Source organism: Lithobates pipiens, unplaced genomic scaffold (genome assembly GCF_037356315.1).
Source record: "Lithobates pipiens isolate NorthernLeopardFrog02 unplaced genomic scaffold, aLitPip1_a1.2 Scaffold_8, whole genome shotgun sequence".
In the NCBI taxonomy this organism is placed as follows: Eukaryota; Metazoa; Chordata; class Amphibia; order Anura; family Ranidae; genus Lithobates; species Lithobates pipiens.
Window position 1 is genome coordinate 640,182,745 of NW_027507903.1, and position 23,289 is coordinate 640,206,033.

Consider the following 23,289-nt stretch of genomic DNA (forward strand, 5'->3'; position numbering starts at 1 on the left):
TTACAAGACAGAGTAAAAGTACAAACAAGAAAGTCAAACTCTACTTTGTTCACTGTTTACCTGGAACCCCCTCCCCCGCCCTTATGCATCCAAAATGTAAAGGGTCACAAAACTCACATCATAAAATACCGATCGATTAAATGGTGTATTACACAACGTTCATACTCAGTCACTATGGATTCCTTTTTTGTATTCTGCAAAAAAGAAAATCCTGATTGATCCTGCTGCTCTCTATCGCCCCCTTCTGTCATGTCCCCACTGCAGTTGGGGATTTTGTAGAGCAGTGTTGGCAGCTCTGCACATGCTCAGTTTTCAGTGAATTTCTATGCTGAGCATTTCCTCCCTATCACATCTGAGCCGCCCATGTGACTAGTGTCACATGTGGGCGTATACACAGTGACAGGCCACTTCCTCCCTCCCTCCTCCACGCCCACTAACCAGATAAAACACGATGGGGGCAGATATCACATGTGAATTAATGGAGGCTTCACCTCTCTCTCGTTCTAAGACCCAGGCTGGGAGGGGTGCGAAACAAGAAATCTGCCCACACCACGTTATTGGCAAAAAAATAAAAATAAAGCTTTCATTTCAAAAACATTTGTATGAGGCTTTAAAACTGTATTTATATAAATTATTTTTACTCCGTATTCCAAAGGCTGTTTTTTATTTCTGTGTTTTTTTTTTTTTACTTTTATTTTGAACATGTGACCAGCAGCAGGACTAGAAGCTCCCCATGCCTGCGTTTCCCTGCAGACGGGCTGGGAGAGAGCTGGGTCATGCGACAGCTGGATATCAAAATGGAAAAAAAGGTACTTAGATTTTATTATTTATTTTTAAACACCTTCCCGCTGGTCTATAGCAAAACTGGTGGGCAGGTGGGACATCATATGACGTCCTCTCAGAAGACGACACGTATCGGTGCAATCCGTCACCAACTGCATCCACCGGTCACAGCCGATGTCTGATCCCTACACCAGCCTGCTCCCAGTATCATGTGATCGCTATGACCAATCACAGCAGATCACATCACATGAAAGTTGTAAACAATGGACGCCTTCCTTTCACACCTTCCATTGTATACAAATTGGGGGTTTTATTTACTAAAGACAAAATCAACTTTGCACTGCAAGAGCACTTGGAAGTGCAGTCGCTGTAGATCAGAGGGGAAGATATGAAATGAGGGGAAGCTCTGCTGATTTTATCATCCAATCATGTGCAAGCTAAAATGCTATTTATTTTCTTTGTATGTCCCCCTCAGATCTACAGCGACTGCACTTCCAAGTGCACTTGTACTGCAAAGTGGATTTGCCTTTAGTAAATAAACCCCATTGTGTTGCTAGCTGTGATTGGTCACAGCAATCACGTGGTACAGACAGGGCCAATCACAGTCCATCTGTACTATGTGCATAGCTTTGGCCAGACAAAAAAATAAAAAAATAAAAAATAAAAGACACACTGAATGAATCAATCAGTTTCATTCAGTAAAAATGGTTACTTATACCAATGAAATTCATTGGTATAAGTGATCAGAGTATGTAAAAAAAAAATAATAATAAATCCTGATCACTTCTCTAGAGTAGTAAAGGTTCCATACTGTACTGCACTGGTGACAAGAAAATAAAAATACAATTGTGAATTTATATTTCTTATATATGTATGTGTGAGATGTATACATACATATACATATACATACATATATATATATACATATACATATACATACACACACACACACACAAACACACATATACATACCCACCATAGTTTGTGGACTTTTCCTACAGACTGAATATACACGGATTTAATTCTCATAAGAAATGTAGCAGAATACACTTTGGCATAAATTTATGCAGCACAATTATTTATTGGCAAAATTTTATTTGTTTATATAGCTAAAAAAAAAAAAAAAAAATACAATATAAAATAAAATAAAACAGTGGTGATTAAATATCACCAAAAGAAAGCTTTATTTTTATTTATTTTTTTACATAAAGGACATACGATGTCATTTGGGTACAGGGTTACATGACCGCGCAATTGTCATTCAAAGTGTGAGAAACAGCGAAGCTGCTGCTGGTAGGGACGCACTTTGAGAGCCCAATCAGAAAGCCCTTTGCTGACTCTCAATGTGATTGTAAAGTCTTATTTATTTTTTATTATATAAAACAAACATGTTATACTTACCTGCTCAGTTGCAGTGCTTTTAAAAAGAGCAGCCCGGATCCTCCTCTTATCAGGTCCCTCTTCGCTGCTCCTCCCTCCTGTTGAGTGCCCCCACATCAAGCAGCTTGCTATGGAGGCACCCAATCCAAGCTGCAGCTGTGTGTGTCCATTCAGACACAGAGCTGCGGTTCAGCCCCCCCAACCACGATTGGCTAACCCACTTTGATAGCAGCGGGAGCTTAGGGTGATTGGTCTTTGGGGGGGGGGGGGGGCTCCTCTGCACGGCACAGGACAACTCCTCTTTTGGGGGGGGGCTCCTCTACAGGGCGACTCATTTTGGGGGGGCTCAGTTTACACAGTGCAGGGGGGACTCTTCTTCGGGGGGCTCCTCTACACGGCTAAAGGACCTCACAGGATTGCTGGTTTTGCTTTGCAAATAGAATCTTCTTGAACGACTGTGAAGAGCGAGTCAGACTGGTACTTTATTATCAGATGAAATACAGAGGAAGTCATTGTTCGGGGTCTGCTGGTAGAGATGTCCTGGGAAATAAAGCGGCGCATTCCTCTGTAGTGACCTCGATATCTCACCATACTTGGCTCAGGGGAAGGTAAATCCACCTCCAGATTAAATGGAGCGATGCTTGGGAAGGTCTACAAATAACATCACCGCTAACCAACCACATTATGTACTGAACACGGGGGAACAACAAGGAGCAAATTGTGACAATACCTTACAAGTCCCCAACCACATCACAAGCAAATAGCGCTACACATACCGCAGAGGTGGCTGCGACAATTATAGAACTACGGTGAGATCCGGCTGGGGGTTTTCAAGGGATAATATATATATAAAAAAAAAGAAAAAAAAAAAAAAGACCGTGGATGACCCATAACACCGAATCCCATCCCCAACTGAAACAGAACTCCTGGGTGAGACGCCCTCTAAGGGGTACTTACAGGACAGACAATAGAATAGATGGTATCCGGCCACTTACCTGTTCCATTCACCTTCTCTCTGAGCAGCTTGGCATCTCGGCCCAAACCAGCGACTCTGAAGGAGAGATCCGACATCTCATCTGCAGACTGAGAGAAACACATCCATGTAAATCCCCCAATACAGTCTACTCAAATCACACATCTACTGACGGGAACCTGCTACTGGGACCAGTTATAGCTACTTCCCTCCCCCCCCCCCATTGATAGCCCCACCTACTCCGCTCCCAATGGCTGCCCCCCTACTCCACCCCCAATGTTACTCCATCTACACCTACTCTACCCCTACCCCCCTCAATTGACATGCCCACCTACTCCACCCTGCAATGACATGCCCACCTACTCCACCCCGCAATGACATGCCCACCTACTCCACCCCGCAATGACATGCCCACCTACTCCACCCCGCAATGACATGCCCACCTACTCCACCCCGCAATGACATGCCCACCTACTCCACCCCCCCCCCCCATTGACATGCCACCTACTCACCCCCTCCATTGACATGCCACCTACTCCACCCCCCCCCCCAATGACATGCCACCTACTTCCACAGACCTAAGTGACCCGCTCCCCACTCACAAGACAGTGTTTGGGTTTGAGGGATTGGACGCTCAGTCTTGAGCGCTGCATCTTGGAAGAAAAAGGGAGAGGGTCACTTTGCCCTTCCTTACCAATACTGGACATTTCTGAAGGCTCAGACAGACAAATTGAGCATCTTGGGGTGCAAACTATCAGTGGGTGAAGAGTAAAATGACCTACGTGGGTAAAAATGACAGATTCTCTTTAACCCCTTCCCATTAGTTGTAAGGTCATAATTGGCAGCATGAAGGTGGGCATTATGCCATAATGCCCCATACACCCATCCCTATTTTGTGTCGGCGGCCCAGCTTAATCCTGTGTCTCCAGAAATGCGACCACAGGGTTACCAACCACTCAGCTACGCAGTGAAACGCCATCACTGTGACAGCCAATCGACGATTGCATGACCCAGATGCCCACGTGTGTTTTCTTTAGCTTCACCATTATGGTGTTGAGGTTGGGTGTCAGAACCAATATAGGAGTCGCCAGACTTTTTTTTTTTTTTGGCCCTACAGTCTAAACAAAGAACTAGTTTAGTATAAAACTAGTATAACTAGTAAAACTAGTACAGTTTCTGATGACATCTGTAAATATAACCCAATGATGATATCTTGGTTTCTAGGAGGGTTCCTGGAGTGGAAAGGCAGCCAATTTAAAAACACCCACCCAAAAAACATTGGTTTCTGCATCGATCCAGCTTTAAAGAGTCCCCATCACCAGATCAATCATTCCAACAACAATCTTCCGGTAAGATCAGACACACATTTATGCATGCTATTTACCTGTAAAGTCCTCCCCTTGTGGAGACATCCATTCCTTACTTGCAGGAGAATTTGGCTACTCCAAGAGTCATTACTTTAGCACAGCCCTTCGCTTCCTGCCAGTCACAGTCCTCGCCTCTTCTTGGGAGTCTAATTGTCTGTGCTGGCCCAGCTCTTTCGCCCCTCACCTTCCTATATAATCTTATGCGCCTTCTAGAGCAGCTCTCAACCTTTTCAACACGGAAGAACCCTTGAAATCATTTTTCAGTCTCAGGGAGCCCCTGCTAACAATGACTATATCTATCTACCACCCATGATACATTAGTGTGATGGTCAGTGGGAAGAATTCCCCACTTACAGATAGCTAGAAAGATCAATGGTGTCAGTGGGAACTTATCTGAGACAGAGAAATTACTCAAGAAACCTCTAGCAACCTCTAGAGTAAGGGTGGTCAAACTCAAATTTGCGGGCCGAATCACGTTTGCCCTCAAAGGACCAGTTGTATCTGGAGTTCAGGATTACGCCACACACACACACACACAGTAAAGAGTTCAGGGGTGTGCCATGTGCAGCGTTCAGGGGTGTGCCATGCTCAGCGTTCAGGGGTGTGCCATGCGCAGCGTTCAGGGGTGTGCCATGCGCAGCGTTCAGGATTACACTACACACAGAGTGCAGGGATTAGGGGTGTGCCATGTACAGAGTGCAGGGTTCATGATTACGCTACACACAGAGTGCTGAGTTCAGGACATGTGCTATGCACAGAGTGCAGGGTTTAGGATGAGCAACATACAGTGTGCAGAATTCACAGTTCTGCCATGTGCAGGGTTTAGAGGTGTGTTATTTACACAGTGTGCCAACCCAAGCCCCCCCCCCCCCCCCCCCCAAAAGCTTCCTTGCATATTTCTTGCCCATCTCTCTTGCCTGGCCCAACTCTAGTACCTCCCTGTGTTAGCAGCCCTGCCTCATCTTGCAGGGATATCCCTCTTGCTCAGATTCAGGAGATCTGTCCCCATCGTGCGTCAACATAAATGTGTGCAGGGATCGGTTAGTTCTGGGAGACCCTGAGAGCAAAGCTTCCCCTGCAAAAATTACGGCAGGAAACTGCATGTCTGGGCTATTTCTGTTCACCATTTCGTCCGCTCCGTTTTAATTTTTTAGTTGTGTCCCTAACATCCTCCTCCTGCAGGGGTCACTATACGCAGTGGGAGAGGCTGTGCCCTCCAATGAGCAAAAAAGAAAACGGCTATATACACACATGAAGGCGACTTGGAGTTAGCGGGGGGCCCATGCTCTGTAGTCCTCCCTTCCCACCAATAATATTAAACCTCTTCTTACACATACCTCATTCCCGGACCACCGTTTGCTGCCGCTGTCTACACTGTTAAAGCCGGAATCCAGGCAGCCATAGGGCTTAGAGGAATATACATCAGTGAGGCTGAGAGATAAAAGAAATACACGTTGTAAAGGTTATAAGAAGAAATGTGTCATTCCTAGAGAGAAAATTCCATATTAGGATGAAAAAAAAAAAAAAAAATCCTTTTAAAATAAACATAACCTGGACTCAGCAGGCAGGGTATAGGCAGGCAGGCAGGTAGGTATTGGTAGCCATGAAAAATACAGGGTATATGCAGAGAATACAGAGTACTGTACACGACACATTCAGTTGACACGGTTACTTGCTTGCCGGGGAACCCAGCTTCACTATCTGAATTGTAACCAACCTTGTATTGCAACCCTCAGCATTTCCCTTTAAACCTTTTGCTGCCAGGTTCCATTGGCAGGGTCAGGACTGGCATGGCAGGTGACCTTGTCCCCCTACTTGCTTTGCTTTACACAATGCGATCTGCACTGCATTATATTCACTGGAGCACAGGGTGAGACATCCAGAGTCTTCTAGACCAGCAGAGGCCAACCAGTGGTCCCGAGGACCATCCACAAGAAGATTTTGGTGGCCCACAGGAGTTCTCCCACAAATCAACATTGTGGTGGATGTATACTGTCCGATGTTTCCAGTGCTGTTCTCAAGAGAGCCCTTGCCTCGTGTGTATAAGGCAGCAGTGTGATCCAAGGGGAGAGGGACAGAGGCGGAGCATTGCATGTATAACACAGCAGTGTGATCCAGGGGGAGGGGGCAGAGAGCTGGAGCATTGTGTGTATAAAGCAGCAGTGTGATCAAGGGGGGCAGAGAGCTGGAGCATTGTGTGTATAAGGCAGCAGTGTGATCCAGGGGGAGGGGGCAGAGAGGCGGAGCATTGTGTGTATAAGGCAGCAGTGTGATCCAGGAGGAGGGGGCAGAGAGCTGGAGCATTGTGTGTATAAGGCAGCAGTGTGATCCAGGAGGAGGGGGCAGAGAGCTGGACCATTGTGTGTATAAAGCAGCAGTGTGATCAAGGGGGGCAGAGCTGGAGCATTGTTTGTATAAGGCAGCAGTGTGATCCAGGGTGAGGGGAAGCAGAGAGCTGGAACATTGTGTGTATAAGGATGCAGTGTGATCCAGGGGGAGTGGGCAGAGAGCCAGAGCATTGTGTGTATAAGGCAGCAGTGTGATCCAGGGGGAGGGGGCAGAGAGTCGGAGCATTGTGTGTATAAGGCAGCAGTGTGATCGGGGGGGGGGGGGGCAGAGAGGGCGGAGCATTGTGTGTATAAGGCAGCAGTGTGATCAAGAGGGAGGTTGTGTATAAGGCAGCAGTGTGATCCAGGGGGAGGGGGCAGAGAGCTGGAGCATTGTGTGTATAAAGCAGCAGTGTGATCAAGGGGGGCAGAGAGCTGGAGCATTGTTTGTATAAGGCAGCAGTGTGATCCAGGGGAGGGGGCAGAGAGCTGGAGCATTGTGTGTATAAAGCAGCAGTGTGATCAAGGGGGGCAGAGAGCTGGAGCATTGTTTGTATAAGGCAGCAGTGTGATCCAGGGTGAGAGAAGCAGAGAGCTGGAACATTGTGTGTATAAGGATGCAGTGTGATCCAGGGGGAGGGGGTAGAGAGCCGGAGTATTGTGTGTATAAGGCATGTAAACTTCATGTTAGCGGCCCGCAGGAATTCATAATTGTTTAGTTTAGTGGTCCGTTGGGTCCAAAAAGGTTGACGACCGCTGTTCTAGACCCCTGATGTCTGGGGGTTTTATGCAATCTTCAGGCCTAAAATAATTATTTTTTAAAATGTATACACAAAATCTCCACAAAAACAGCCCTGGCAGCAAGAGGGTTGAAGCCTATTTGGGGGGGGGGGGGGTTAGAGTTAAGTTTAGAGAGAGAGTTATTGTTGTTGTTAGCCTGCTATTGTAGCAGAACTCAGATTAGGCATGCAATAAATATTGAGTAAAAATAACCAGCAACACAGAAGTCTACTTACCACGTGGTAAAACTTGTGGGTCGGCTCATTTTCCCCAGATCTGACAGTTCTGTTGTAGGTTTACTGCAAGCCTCTATGTTAAGGTACTTAAATATGTGAACCTTCCTTTAAGGCAGATCTGGAATAAGAAGAAAGAAGAAGAAAAGAAAGAGGAAAAAAAGAAAGAGGAAAAAAAGAAAGAGGAAAGAAGAAGGAAGAAGAATAAAAGAAGAAGAAAGAAGAATAAAAGAAGAAGAAAGAAGAATAAAAGAAGAAGAAAGAAGAATAAAAGAAGAAGAAAGAAGAATAAAAGAAGAAGAAAGAAGAATAAAAGAAGAAGAAAGAAGAATAAAAGAAGAAGAAAGAAGAATAAAAGAAGAAGAAAGAAGAAGAAAGAAGAATAAAAGAAGAAGAAAGAAGAAGAAAGAAGGAAAGAAGAAGAAGAAAAGAAGGAAAGAAGAAGGAAGAAGGAAGAAGAAGAAGGAAGAAGAAGAAGGAAGAAGAAGGAAGGAAGGAAGGGAGAAGGAGGAGGAAGGGAAGGAAGGAGAAGGAAGAAGACAAATTTGAATATTCTTCAATAAAACATTGAGAGTAATGGAGCTAGGAGGAGTCTGTCCTCTTCCTGGATTGTGACATGGGAATACTGACCTGTGCGGGTGGGTATTGGAGGGGGTTGTTGTCCAGTATGATGGTCTGAAGGTGTCGGAGGCGTCTGTAACAGACAGGAATGTGGGAGATGCGGTTGCAGGAGATGTCTAGACGTACCAGAGGAAGCTCAGAGAGTTCTGGAGAAGAACAGGGATGAACCTATAAATCTATCCCCACATTTTGTAGATGCTATAAGTTTTGCGCAAACCAATATACACTTATTGCAATTGTTTTAATCAGAAATATGTAGAAAAATACATATCGGTCTAAACTAAGGATGAAATGCGATTTTTTTTTTTTGGGATCTTATAACAAAAAGTAAAAAAAAATATTGTTTTTTCTTTTTAACCGGTTTCCTGACCGGCGCACGCCGATGTACGTTGATAGAATGGCACGGCTGGGCAAATGGGCGTACAGGTACGTCCCTTTAAATTTGCCGCTGTGCCATCACGTGCGCTGGCCGGGACCTCTGTGAGCCGGGTCCCGCGACTTGATTGCCTTGGGGATACCCGTGATCGTCTCACAGGGAGGAAGAACGGGGAGTTGCTGATGTAAACAAGCATCTCCCTTTTCTGCCTAGTGACAGTGTCACTGATCTCTGACCCCTGTGATCAGAGCAGAGATCAGCGACGTGTCACACACAGCCATGCCCCCCGCAGTTAGAAACACTCCCCAGGACACACTTAACCCTTACTCTGCCCCCTAGTGGTTAACCCCTTTACTGCCATTGTCATTCACACAGTAATCAGTGCATTTGTATGCTGTATAAATGACGATGGTTCCAAAATGTGTCAAAAATGTCCGATGTGTCCGCCATAATGTTGCAGTCATGATAAAAATCGCTGATTACTAGTTAAAAAAAAATTATATATATATTTAATAAAATGCCATAAAACTATCCCCTATTTTGTAAACACTATATCTTTTGCGCAAACCAATCAGACGCTTATTGCAATTTTTTTTTACCAAAAATATGTAGAAGAATACGTATCAGCCTAAACTGAGGGAAACTTTTTTATATATTTTTGGGGGATATTATAGCAAAATGTAAATAATAATGCATTTTTTATAAATTGTCGTTCTTTTTTTGTTTATAGCGCAAAAAATAAAAAAATGCAGAGGTGATCAAATACCACCAAAAAATTTTTTTTAGGAAAAAAAGGACGTCAATTTTGTTTGGGAGCCACGTCGCACGACTGCGCAATTGTCAGTTAAAGTGCCGCTGTGCCAAATCGCAAAAAGTGCTCTGGTCAGGAAGGGGGTAAATCCTTCTGGGACTGAAGCGGTTAAAGACTAAGCCTTTTTCTGACACTTGTTGCTTACAAGTTAAAATCATTTTTTTTGCTAGAAAATTACCTAGAACCCCCCCCCCCAAAAAAAAAAAAAATATATATATATATATATATATATATATATATATATATATATATATATATATATATATATATATATATATATATATATATATATATATATATATATATATATATATATATATATATATCAGAGACCCTAGGGAATAAAATGGTGGTGGTTGCAATATTTTATGCCATACTGCATTTTTTTTGTGGGGAAAAAAAAATAAATACTTTTCAATAAAAAAATAAATTAAAAAAACTTTTTTTTTGTTGAATGTGAAGGACGATGTTACGCCGAGAATCTAGATCTTAAAGCCAAGCAAAAAATAAAAAATCTTGATTCTCATTTTATCCAGAATTTTGCAGCTAAAGAATCATCATACCAAGACATTTTTGGACAATTTTTTATGCTTCCAACAATGTGGGAACAGTTTGGAGACGGCTCCTTCCTGTTCCAACATGACTGCACACCAGTGCACAAAGCAAAAGACATAGATGAGCGAGTTTGGGGTGGAGGAACTTGTCTGACCTGCACAGTCTGTGAGGTCAGTCCTGACCTCAACCCGATAGAAACACCTTTGGGATTAATTGAAGACTGCATGCCAGGCCTTCTCATCCAACATCAGTGCCTGACCTCACAAATGTGCTTCTGGAAGAATGGTCAAACATTCCCATAGACACGCTCCTGTGGACGGCCTTCCCAGAAGAGTTGAAGCTGTTATAGCTGCAAAGGGTGGGCCAATTCCCTATTGAACCCTACGGTCTAAGACTGGGATGCCAATAAAGGTCATGTGCGTGTAAAGGCAGGCATCCCAATAATTTTGGTAATATAGTATGTGTAAGACTGAACAGGTGGCTCTCTTTTCAAAATAATAATACACTCCATATTAATCTATGTATAATAAATGTCCCGCCCAATAAAACAACAATACAGTCATCCCATATAGGGATTATGTTTCATGAAACAATCGTATCTTTCGGTGTTGCTAGGAGATCGGCTCTTTTCACAGTGACACTCACCTTCCGGGAGAGAGGTCAGCTGATTCCGGCGGATGTTCAGCTCTCGCAGAGATTCCAGCGATCCCATCTGTGGCGGCAGAGACTGGATCTCGTTACAGCTGACATCCTGCCAGAGACAAAAGAAGAGATCACATATAAAAAGTATAACAACAACCAACCACAAACAACAACCAACCACAAACAACAACCAACCAAACAACAACCAAACAACAACCAACCAACAAACAGCAACATGAGGAGTCCTTTGTCTACAACAGATGATGACATTTATTATTACATATAAAACATTCTCTTACAGAGAGGTGAATGGGCTCTACACACAAATACAATTCAATCTGATAAACCTAAAGGAGAGACTTCCTGCCGGCTCTGTATATGATAAGAGGACGCCTTCCATTCCTCCATCTGTATACCCTCCCTGGAGGTATTCCCGAGTGTGCCTCGGGGTTACTTTTCATTACCATAAGCCAGTGGTCTCCAAACAGTGGCCCGGGGGCTGGAGGTGTCCCTTTGCTTGCTTTCACCCGGCCCTTGGGGTATTATTTTCCCCACTGTTTGCAACAGTGGGGCTTACTTCCTCCCACCGACACCAATGATGGGGCACTATTCCTCCCACCGACACCAATGATGGGGCACTATTCCTCCCACTGACACCAACAATGGGACACTATTCCTACATTTTCCATGATGCTCCACTACACTGCAGAGTGCATGAGCATTATGGGAAATGCAGCTGTCATGTTACATTCAGCTACCCATCACATGTTGCTACCCGCTGGAGTGCGCATGTGGGACACCGCCATATGCGTTCCAACACTGTTGTAAGACCACTTTGCCACAGGTCCCCTCGCTGAATCGCCAAGCTTTGGGCACGGCCTCACTTCGCTTGGCATAATTATAATCTATCTCTAACTCTATGTCCACTTGGATGGTGGGGGCTTGAACCTGGACTCAGTGTCCTCCCACCGACACCAACGATGGAGCACTATTCCTCCCACTGACACCAACAATGGGACACTATTCCTCCCACTGATTGCCAACATTCATAGGTGGAACTGATGGGCACTGATTGGCAGCACTAATCATCAGGACACGTCACACTAGCTGGTTACCGGCTCTCTTCTCTCCTCACACTGTAACAGCGTAAGGAAAGGAATGCCCATAAATCGGAAAGTGTGTTTACATCATGATAAGCTGTGATTGGACACAGATGATCAAGTGGCAAAGAGCTGCTGTGATTGGCTTTTTATTCCCCCCAATTTGTGGGGACGTCATATAACGCCCTCCCAGAACTGGACGACTGCACTGTAGTTGTCATTTGGCTCTAGCGCAGTCAGGGAGTGGTTAGTGTTTGGAAATGCCAACACAACTCAATGTTTTTTTTTAGCCCTCCTGCCACATTCACCCCAAATCAGGGAACATGGATAAAAGCCACTAGACCTCATAAAAAGTGGGGACTAAAGTCTGCAGTCTCCATCTCTCCTTGCCTGCACTACAATCTTCTACCTGGCCTTACCGTCCGGAGAGGTCATCACTCCTGTGCATGCGCAGCAGTTCAGTCATCCAGGTGCACAGGCGCTGGACCAGAACGTAAACTGAGCTGCGCATGCGCAGAGTACATTCTAAAGAAGACTGAAAGCAGGCAGGTAGGTTTCATTTTACTGCAGAAGAGACATTGCATGTCTCTGAAATAAAGAACCTGCCTTCTTGCAGCTTATTAACAATCCTGACCTCCGGGAAGGTTTTACCCCCTTCATGACTAGAGCACGTTTTGGCTATTCAGCACTGTGCTTTTTTTTTTAACTGGCAATTGCGCAGTCATGCACTACTGTATCCAAATGAAATTTATATATAATTTTTTTTATATCTTTTTTTTCCCCCACATAAAATAGAGCTTTACTTTGCTGCCATTTAATCACTTTATTTTTATTATATAAATAAAAAAAAATAAATAAATACAAAAAATATTTTCTACTTACTGTTATAAAAAATATCCCCAAAAAAAAGCTAATTTTCATCATACATTTGGGCCAAAATGGATTCTGCTACATCTCTTTGGTAAAAACCAAACTGTTTTTCCGGGGACACTGTACTATTGGGGGCTCTAGTTCAGTGTCAGAAACCATGAAATCAGGCCGAGACAGACGTACAGTTAAATCGCACTTGTTTAATACTAAAAGTAAAAACGAACAAGCGTAGTCAAAACAGAGTTCAGTAACCGGAACGGATGGTCAGCCAAGCCAGAAAATTAGGGATCAAAGTAGAGGAACAGCAAGCAGGATCTGGAGCCAGAAGGGATGCCAGCAAAGCCAGTCTTTAAACAGGAACACAGGAGATTTTCTCTTGTGAGGTTGACCAAGGCAAGGCAGAGCGCCTCTGGACTGGATGGCTTTAGTAGGCAGGACTGACGAGCAGGATCATCAACAGCTGAGTAACTGGCGAGAGAGATAGGAGCTGCCAATTAGCCGACAGCTGAGCAGCCAGCCCAGAGAAGGAAGGGCTGAGCCCACCCTTGACATTCGTGTCATGATCAAGATACTGACCAGCACAGACAGTATACAAATAATAGTGATGATCACCGGCTTATATAGTGTGACTGTGAAAGTGTGGCGGAAAATCTGGCGCCAACTGACACTGGCTGGGAAAGACGCTGACAATTATGTCACTAGTGACACTTATACAGTGATAATACTGTACACAGTCAGTCTACTAATGGCACTGGTTGGGTGATGGGGGTGATCAGGAGGGCAAACAAGGGGTTAACTCTGAGCCTTACAAGGGTATCGGTGCAGCTTTTACTTACAGATCTGGCTGGTTCCCTCCTTGCCTTCAGTTCTGGATGCTAACTGAAAGCAAGTAGAAATCCAGGCAGATAGTGTGTGTTGTGTTTCCAACATCCCAGATCTCTGTGCTGTGATTGGCCAGTGTCAACCAGCAGGTATACAGCCAAAATCATTGGCTGCAACCTGACAAACTAACGCGGTGTCAAATTACGGCACAGATCAGCAGGGGGTGCATGCCGCTAAACCAGGAAGTTCACCGCCAAAGTGGGGGGTTTTGAAGGAAATCCAGATATGTAGAAAGCCATAGAGGTACCACACCAATGGTGAGAGGAAGTGATTCTGAGGGGAATCCAGATGTCCAAAGTGGCATTTTATTGGATTATCAATAAGATATCAAACAGGGGTCATGAGGGAAATCCAGATCTGTAGAGGGTCATGGGGGTGCCACACCAATGAAAATAGATTGGGGTCCTGAGAAGAATCCAGATAGGTTCAATGTGGCATTTACTAGATTCTGAATAGGATAAGCTATCCAACACAGGAGTCCTCAGAGAAATCCCGATGTGTAGAAAGCCGTAAGCATGCCAAACCAATGACGATAGAGGTCACAATGGTATTTTATTGGATAATCAATAGGAGAAGATATCTGGATTTCCCTTCGGACCATTACATTGGATATGTAGAAAGCTGTAGAGGTGCCACAGCAATGGTGAGAAGAGGCGATCACGAGGGGAATCCAGATGTCCAAACCAGTATTCTATTGGACTATCAATAAGATACGATATCAAACACAGGGGTCATGAGGGAAATACAGATCTGTAGAGAGTCATAGGGGTGCCACACTAATCAAAATAGAATGGGGTCCTGAGAAGAATCCACATACAATGCCTTGGGAAAGTATTCGGCCCCCTTGAACTTTTCAACCTTTTGCCACATTTCAGGCTTCAAACATGAAGATATAAAATTTTTATTTTTTGTGAAGAATCACCAACAAGTGGGACACAATTGTGAAGTGGAACGAAATCTATTGGATTTTTGAAACTTTTTTAACTAATAAAAAAATGAAAAGTGGGGCGTGGAAAATTATTCGGCCCCCTTGCGTTAATACTTTGTAGAGCCACCTTTTGCTGCGATTACAGCTGCAAGTCGCTTGGGGTATGTCTCTATCAGTTTTGCACATCGAAAGACTGAAATTCTTGCCCATTCTTCCTTGCAAAACAGCTGGAGCTCAGTGAGGTTGGATGCGTTTGTGAACAGCAGTTTTCAGCTCTTTCCACAGATTCTCAATTGGATTCAGGTCTGGACTTTGACTTGGCCATTCTAACACCTGGATACGTTTATTTGTGAACCATTCCTTTGTAGATTTTGCTGTATGTTTGGGATCATTGTCTTGTTGGAAGATAAATCTCCGTCCCAGTTTCAGGTCTTTTGCAGACTCCAACAGGTTTTCATCCAGAATGGTCCTGAAGGAGTTCCAGATATGTAGAAAACCATAAGGGTCCCACAGCAATGGCGATAGGAAGGTGTCCTGAGCAAAATCCAGATCTGTAAGGTGCCACACCAATGATGACAAAGTTCATGAAGGTATTTTACTGGATAAGATATCCAATGTGGGGGATCCTGATGGAAATGCAGATATGTAGAAAGCTGTAGAGGTGTCACACCAATGGTGACCGATTCCACAATGTTTTCTACTGGATGGTCAACAGGATAAGATGTCCAACATGGTGGTCCTGAGGGAAATCTAGATTAGTAGAAAGCAGTAAAGGGTACCAAACCAATGGTTAGAGGGGATGGATCCTGAAGAAAAGCCAGATATGTAGAAAGTTGTAGGGGTGCCACACCAATAATCAAAGTCCATGGAGTTTTTTTTATATTGGTCAATAGGATAAGCTATCCAACGTGAAGGTCCTGAGGGGATTCCAGGTACGTAGAAAGCAGTAAGGGAGTCATACTAATGGTGAGAGTCTAAAATATGTTTTTTTTTTTTTTTTTACTTTTTCTTTAAATTTTTGTTTTTTTATAATTGGATAAAGAATAGGACATGATATCCAACAGGTTTCTTGCCCTTCTTCTGGACTTACAGTATATGTTCTGTAACTTCAGAAACGCCTGGACTCAGATATTTGAAAAAGACCACATCAAATGTTAGCATCAACGAGTATTTCTTGAGCTGCATTACTCATTGGTACTTACATCTCATGTGGTATTTGAGGTCAATCCCTGTCGGATGAACTGAACATTTCAAACAACGTCATCTTCCTTCTAACCCATCCTCTTTAATTGAAATAACATAACCAACCCCCCCCCCCCCCATGTCATGGAGATGGAGAAGATGAGGTGTTTGTAGTCCAAATCAGGTGAATGGACTGGAGTGACTACACCTTTCCTTCATAGAGCGTTGTTACCCTAGAACAAGTCTGTGTTACTGGCATGGAGGGTGGAGAAAAAGAAAGTCTAAAAAGGAAGACTAATACAACCACCACATGCAAAGCTGCACTATAAGACATTTCTAGATCTAGATATAATTTAGGGTCACCTAATGGTGCTCGGGAGCCATGTCTATTTTGTCTATAGGAAGCAGTATACAGTATCTCACAAAAGTAAGTACACCCCTCACATTTTTGTAAATATTTTCTTCTACCTTTTCATGTGACAACACTGAAGAAATGACACTTGTCTACAATGTAAAGCAGTGAGTGTACAGCTTGTATAACAGTGTAAATTTGCTGTCCCCTCAAAGTAACTCAACACACAGCCATTAATGTCTAAACCTCTGGCAACAAAAGTGAGTACACCCCTAAGTGAAAATGTCCAAATTGGGTCCAAAGTGTCAATATTTTGTGTTTCCACCATTATTTTCCAGCATTGCCTTAACCCTCTTGGGCATGGAGGTCACCAGAGCTTCACAGGTTGCCACTGGAGTCCTCTTCCACTCCTCCATGATGACATCACAGAGCTGGTGGATGTTGGAGACCTTGCTCTCCTCCACCTTCCATTTGAGGATGCCCCACAGACGCTCAATAGGGTTTAGGTCTGGAGACATGCTTGGCCAGTCCATCACCTTTACCCTCAGCTTCTTTAGCAAGGCAGTGGTCATCTTGCAGGTGTGTTTGGGGTCGCTCTGAACAGGCCTCGCCATGGTCCACCAAAGAAGTTGAGTACACGTGCTCAGCGTCATATCCAGAGGTTGTCTTTGGGAAATAGACGTATGAGTGTTGCCAGCATTGCTGCAGAGGTTGAAGGGGTGGGGGGGTCAGTCTGTCAGTGCTCAGACCATACGCCGCACATTGCATCAAATTGGTCTGCATGGCTGTCGTCCCAGAAGGAAGCCTCTTCTAAAGATGATGCACAACAAATCCCGCAAACAGTTTGCTGAAGACAAGCAGATTAAGGACATGGATTACTGGAACCATGTCCTGTGGTCTGATGAGACCAAGATAAACTTATTTGGTGTCAGATGGTGACAAGTGTGTGTGGGGGCAACCAGGCGAGGAGGACAAAGACAAGTGTGTCTTTCCTACAGTCAGGCATGGTGGTGGGAGTGTCATGGTCTGGGGCCGCATGAGTGATGCCGGCACTGGGGAGCTACAGATCATTGAGGGGACCATGAATGCCAACATGTACTGTGACATACTGAAGCAGAGCATGATCCCCTCCCTTCAGAGACTGGGCCGCAGGGCAGTATTCCAACATGATAACAACCCCCAAACACACTTCCAAGACAACTGCCTTGCTAAAGAAGCTGAGAGTAAAGGTGATGGACTGGCCAAGCATGTCTCCAGACCTAAACCCTATTAAGCATCTGTGGGGTATCCTCATACGGAAGGCGTTAGAGCGCTAGGTCTCCAACATCCACCAGCTCTGTGATGTCATCATGGAGGAGTGGAAGAGGACTCCAGTGGCAACCTGTGAAGCTCTGGTGACCTCCATGCCCAAGAGGGTTAAGGCAGTGCTAGAATATAATGGTGGCCACAGACAATATTGACACTTTAGGCCCAATTTGGACATTTTCTCTTAGGGGTGTACAAAAGATTTACAAAAATGTGACTGAGGGGTGTACTAACTTTTGTGAGATACTGTACCATTTCCTACGATAACATTATTTGGTAATACTTGCGAGGGCCCAAACTGGCTGATCTGAAGTGATGGTTTCTGGAGATAGATGGCCTTTACATTGGTGAGTGTCTGGGGAAAATCCAAAAAAGGTGTTGGATGAGAAGCTTTTGCCCTCAACGCCATGCCCCCGCAGCATGCATCAGGGTAATGTCTGGCAGCCATCTTGCTCTGTATAACCATCTTTCAGCTATATCAGAGAAGTATATACAGAGCTGTATAATACAGGAAACTGGAGGGGAGGGGGGCGCTCTCATGCTTACTGTACCCATAATGAAGTATAGAGGAGGAGGGGGAGGGGGGGAGAGACTCGCACACACAGTAAAAGCAGGAAACCTGAGATTACACAATCACGTTCAGCAGAATGAGCCAACATCTTCCGCTGATCAGAGCAAACCACCGACTTCTCCACCACAACCCCCTCCCATGTATAGCGCCAACACACAACACCCTCCTCATATGTACAGCACTAATACACAACACCCGTCTGACAACCTGCCTTATATATTATTACCACATCATCAGACAGAAGACAATGATATACTCCAATGTCTGATTTACCCGAGATCCAACTTTGTCTTTTTTTTTGTTTTGAATAACGTTGGGAACGTCATGCCAGCCTGCATGCTCCTATATCACCAAGGGTACATATACATGCGTGTCTTGGTACGTTGATGGGTGCGGGTCGTCATGCATAAGACTGTCTGTTTGCTCCCCCCCCCCCCCGGTGCTCATGTTGACACCAGATGAGCCGTTTAATCAAAGATCTGAGCTGTGTGGTGTATGGTGTATGGCCTTCAGCAAGAACCCATTCACGATTTCTGAGGTCTCCTGTTATTGACCGGTCTCTACAGTGCTCCTAAAATCACGACTATCTGCTGTCCCTGGACCTTTATTGCCCGATCGTTGCCAATCTCGCTGACTAAAATCTGCATGCTGCCTCTGCAATTTGGTTGCTCAATCCTGGCGATTACCACTCTGCCTGCTGCCTCTGCACATTTGTTGCCCGATCTCTGCCAATCTTGCCCACCAAGATTCTGCTTTCTGTCTTTGCAATTTTGTAGCCTGATTAGTCCCCATCATGATTCTGCCTGCTGCCTCTTCACTTTCTTACTCAATCCTGCCCACCATGGCTCTGCCTGCTGCTTTTGCACTCTCATTGCCCAATTGTTGCCAATCCTGCCCACCATGGCTCTGCCTGCTGCTTCTGCACTCTCATTGCCCAATTGTTGACAATCCTGCCCACCATGACTGCCTGCTGCTTCTGCACTATCATTGCTCAATTGTTGCCAATCCTGCCCACCATAACTCTGCCTGCTGCTTCTGCACTCTTGTTGCCCAATTGTTGCCAATCCTGCCCACCATGGCTCTGCCTGCTGCTTTTGCACTCTCATTGCCCAATTGTTGCCAATCCTGCCCACCATGACTGCCTGCTGCTTCTGCACTCTCATTGCCCAATTGTTGCCAATCCTGCCCACCATGACTGCCTGCTGCTTCTGCACTCTCATTGCCCAATTGTTGCCAATCCTGCCCACCATAACTCTGCCTGCTGCCTATGGCAAGTATTGGGTGAAAGTAAAAGTCATGGTGGGCAGTATTGGCAACAATAGCGCAGAGGCAGCCGGCAGAGTCATAGTGGGCAGGATTGACAACAATAGTGCAGAGGCAGGCGGCAGAGTCATGGTCAGCAGGATTGGCTGAGATTACACTTTCACCCAATCCTGCCCACCATGACTCTGCCTGCTGCCTCTGGCAAGAATTGGGTGAAGGTGCAGAGGCAGCACCATGGTGGGCAGGATTAGCAATTGGGCAATGAATGTGCAGAAGCAGCAGGCAGAGTCATGATGCGCAGGATTGGCAAAAATAGTGCAGAGGCAGGCGGCAGAGTCATGGTCAGCAGGATTGGCCGAGATTGCACCTTCACCCAATCCTTGCCAATCCTGCTGACCATGATTTTGCCACCTGCCTCTGAACTATTGTTGCCAATCCTGCTGATCATGACTCTGCCGCCTGCCTCTGCACTTTTGTTGCCTATCCTGACTATTAGGTCTGTCTGCTGTCTCTGCACTTTGGTTGCTCGATTGGTGCCAATCCTGCTCACCATGACTCTTCCTGCTGCCTCTGTACTTTTGTTGCCCCAAATGCTGCCAGTACTGATGACTACGATGGCCAGCCAGCTGACTACAACAATGGCTGCTGCCCCTATACTTTAGTTGCCCATTTCTGACAATCTTGCTGACCACAAAATTTGCCTGCAGTTTATGAACCTTGGCTCCCGACCGCCTTCTGGCCTCATCTTGGTGACCTGATCTTGGCAGCTGTTTTATGCTTAAAAAAGTGTTATCAAACCCTCTCATCTGAAAATAAATATAGTGCTGCACTCCTCAGCACTTACCATATGTGCTTTCCTTTCAAGGACTGTCATTGCTTAGCATTCTGTATCAGAAAATCCTCTCTACTCCGTTTCTGACATTCAGTTGGCTACACAGCTTTGCAGGGTCCCATGAAGCCCACCAATAGCTATCCATGTGTGGTCACTTCCAACAGAGACTACAGCTGTGCTCTGGCACCTTAAAAAAGAGGGTCCCTCAAAATGATGGTGTGTCCTCTGATGTAAACAGTCATGTAGGGTCTACAACAGGGGTATTAAATTAAAATTCATGGAGGTCCGATCAGTAGAATTTTCTTCCAGCAGAGGTCTGAAGCCTTCCCATCACAGCCCCCCCCCACACACACACACATTTTATATCACAGTCCCATTCTTGCAGCAGTGTCCTCAGTCCCCTACTTCACATCAGTTTTCCCTTAACGTTAGTGTCCACTGCCCCCTGGCCCGTCTCCTGTCAAGTGCCAACACAGCAAGCAGCTTGGTATGGGGGCACCCGGGCCGAGCTGCAGCTCCGTGTGTCCATTCAGAGCTGTCGCCCCGATTCAGCCCTGCCTCCTCTCTCTCTCGACTAAACGACTTTGATTGACAGCAGTGGGAGCCAATGGCGCCACTGCTGTCTCAGCCTATCAGGAGGGAGAGTCACGGACAGCCGAGGCAGTTGTGGACATCACTGGATAGAGATGGGGCTCAAGTAAGTAATTGGGGGGGGGGGGGGGGTGCTGGGGCGGCTGCTGCACGCAGGTTTTATCATAATGCATATAATGCACCTTCTGCCATTACAACTCCTTTAACTTATGCAGCTCCCGACCCCCATCCAGTGTCGCCGTGCCTTCCTCTCGCCTCCCCCATCCCATGTCATCGTGCCTTCCTCCCGCCTCCCCCATCCACCATCATCGTGCCTTCCTCTCGCCTCCCCCATCCCATCTCGTCGTGCCTTCCTCTCGCCTCCCCCATCCCATGTCGTCGTGCCTTCCTCCCGCCTCCCCCATCCCATGTCGTCGTGCCTTCCTCTCGCCTCCCCCATCCCATGTCGTCGTGCCTTCCTCCCGCCTCCCCCATCCACCATCATCGTGCCTTCCTCTTGGCTCCCCCATCCCATGTCATCGTGCCTTCCTCTCGCCTCCCCCATCCACTGTCGTCGTGCCTTCCTTCCGCCTCCCCCATCCACTATCGTCGTGCCTTCCTCTCGCCTCCCGCCCTCCAGCCAGTGCCGCCGTGCCTCCCGCTCTGCCTTGAGAATGGCAGCAGTGCAGACCAGGGGAAGAGAAAAAAAAAAAAAAGGGGAGAGGTTCCTGAATTTATGGATACCTGGTCTACAGCCAGACCTCTGAACTGTGCATGTCAGCACACATACAAGACCAAAGCCTATGCCAGTTCCTTGTTCCTCCTCCAAGGCAGGTAATTGAAAAACTGTGTGGGGTTTATTTACTAAACCTGGAGAGTGCAAAATCAGGCCGACTTCTGCATAGAAACCAATCAGCTTCCAGATTTTGTTGCCAAAGCTTAATTGAACAAGCTGAGGTTAGAAGCCGATTGGCTACTATGCACAGCTGCACCAGATTCTGAGTGCTTCACTTTTAGTAAATCTCCCCCACACTGAGACTTTATAAAAGGTATGGGTGTTCCTGTGCATGCAGACCTTCCAAGGTACCACCAGCCTGTGATGCCGAGCCTCTATGATTGAAATAGCTAAAATACAACAAATGAAAAATGGATGGTCAGGGAGGAAAGGGCTAAAAGATGCTGGAAGTTAGGTGGGCTCCGACTTCCTGCAGCTTCTAGTGTACATTGTGAGAAACTCACAGTGTGCAGTCAAATCAGAGTAAGCCATTTCAATACAGGAGAGGAGATCAAACAACTGTGTAAGAGAGTAGGGAAGGCTGAAGTTCAGATTTAAAGTGTCCCCGTCACTGGAGTGACATTACGAGCCGTCACCAAGGACCACAGCAAACAGTAGGAGGAACACGTGTGCGACGCACCCAGGAAGTGTGGAATATTTGCAGCAAGAAGGGAGGAGAAAACCGGTGGCTTTTAAAACAGGAGTCCTTAGAATATATATCATTATTTTACAGGCCAGGGCTTTGTTTACACAGGACCTTGTGGTGATGCAGTCACTTTAATATTCACACTTCCCATGAAATCAAAAGATCGAAGTCAGCAAAAAAAAGTTCCCCTTTCATGGCATAAAAAAAAAGAAATCATTGTTCCCAAACTTCCCGCAGAGATCACATGACTACCAATCATTGCTGCAGACAGTCTATAGATTCTTTGAACCTTGAGGGTGTCTGCTACTCCATTCCCGCGCGGCACTCCGGGCCCCGCTCTCTCATTCCTGCTACTCCATTCCCGCACGGCGCTCCGGGCCCACTCCTCCATTTGCGCTACTCCATTCCCACTCCTGGCCCCCGCTTTTCCATTTGCGAGCGGCGCACCGGGCCCCGCTACTCCAGTTGCAATCTGCCCCCCCCCACCCACACACACACACACCAGTCGCGCTCCGGGCCCCCTCCGCTACTCCAGTCGCGCACAGCGCCCCGGGCCCGCTCCTCCATTTGCGCTACTCCATTCCCACTCCTGGCCCCCGCTCCTCCATTTGCGCTACTCCATTCCCACTCCTGGCCCCGCTCCTCCATTTGCGCGCGGCGCACCGGGCCCCGCTACTCCAGTTGCAATCTGGGCCCCCCCCCCACACTCCAGTCGCGCTCCGGGCCCCCCCCCCACACTCCAGTCGCGCTCCGGGCCCCCTCCACTACTCCAGTCGCGCACAGGGCCCCGCTACTCCAGTCACGCTCCGGACCCCAGCTACTCCAGTCACACACTGGGCCCCGCTACTCCAGTTGCGCTCCGGGCCACCTCCGCTACTCCAGTTGCGCTCCGGGCCCCCTCCGCTACTCCAGTTGCGCTCCGGGCCCCCTCCGCTACTCCAGTTGCGCTCCGGGCCCCCTCCGCTACTCCAGTTGCGCTCCGGGCCCCCTCCGCTACTCCAGTTGCGCTCCGGGCCCCCTCCGCTACTCCATTTGCGCTACTCCATTCCCACTCCTGGCCCCCGCTCCTCCATTTGCGCTACTCCATTCCCACTCCTGGCCCCGCTTCTCCATTTGCGCGCGGCGCACCGGGCCCCGCTACTCCAGTTGCAATCTGGGCCCCCCC

General features: G+C 46.5%; 1 protein-coding gene across 1 annotated transcript in view; it reads right to left on the reverse strand.

Moving 5' to 3' along the window:
* Positions 1 to 3,158: 3,158 nt before the first annotated feature.
* LOC143962435 (uncharacterized) overlaps positions 3,159 to 23,289 on the reverse strand; it is a gene marked incomplete at its 3' end in the record, with an annotated part of 43,062 nt that continues 22,931 nt past the window's right edge. The window contains 5 exon segments of the mRNA XM_077471710.1: positions 3,159 to 3,246; positions 5,841 to 5,934; positions 7,847 to 7,951; positions 8,460 to 8,610; positions 10,852 to 10,957. Coding sequence (XP_077327836.1) covers positions 3,159 to 3,246; positions 5,841 to 5,934; positions 7,847 to 7,951; positions 8,460 to 8,610; positions 10,852 to 10,957 — 544 coding nt within the window.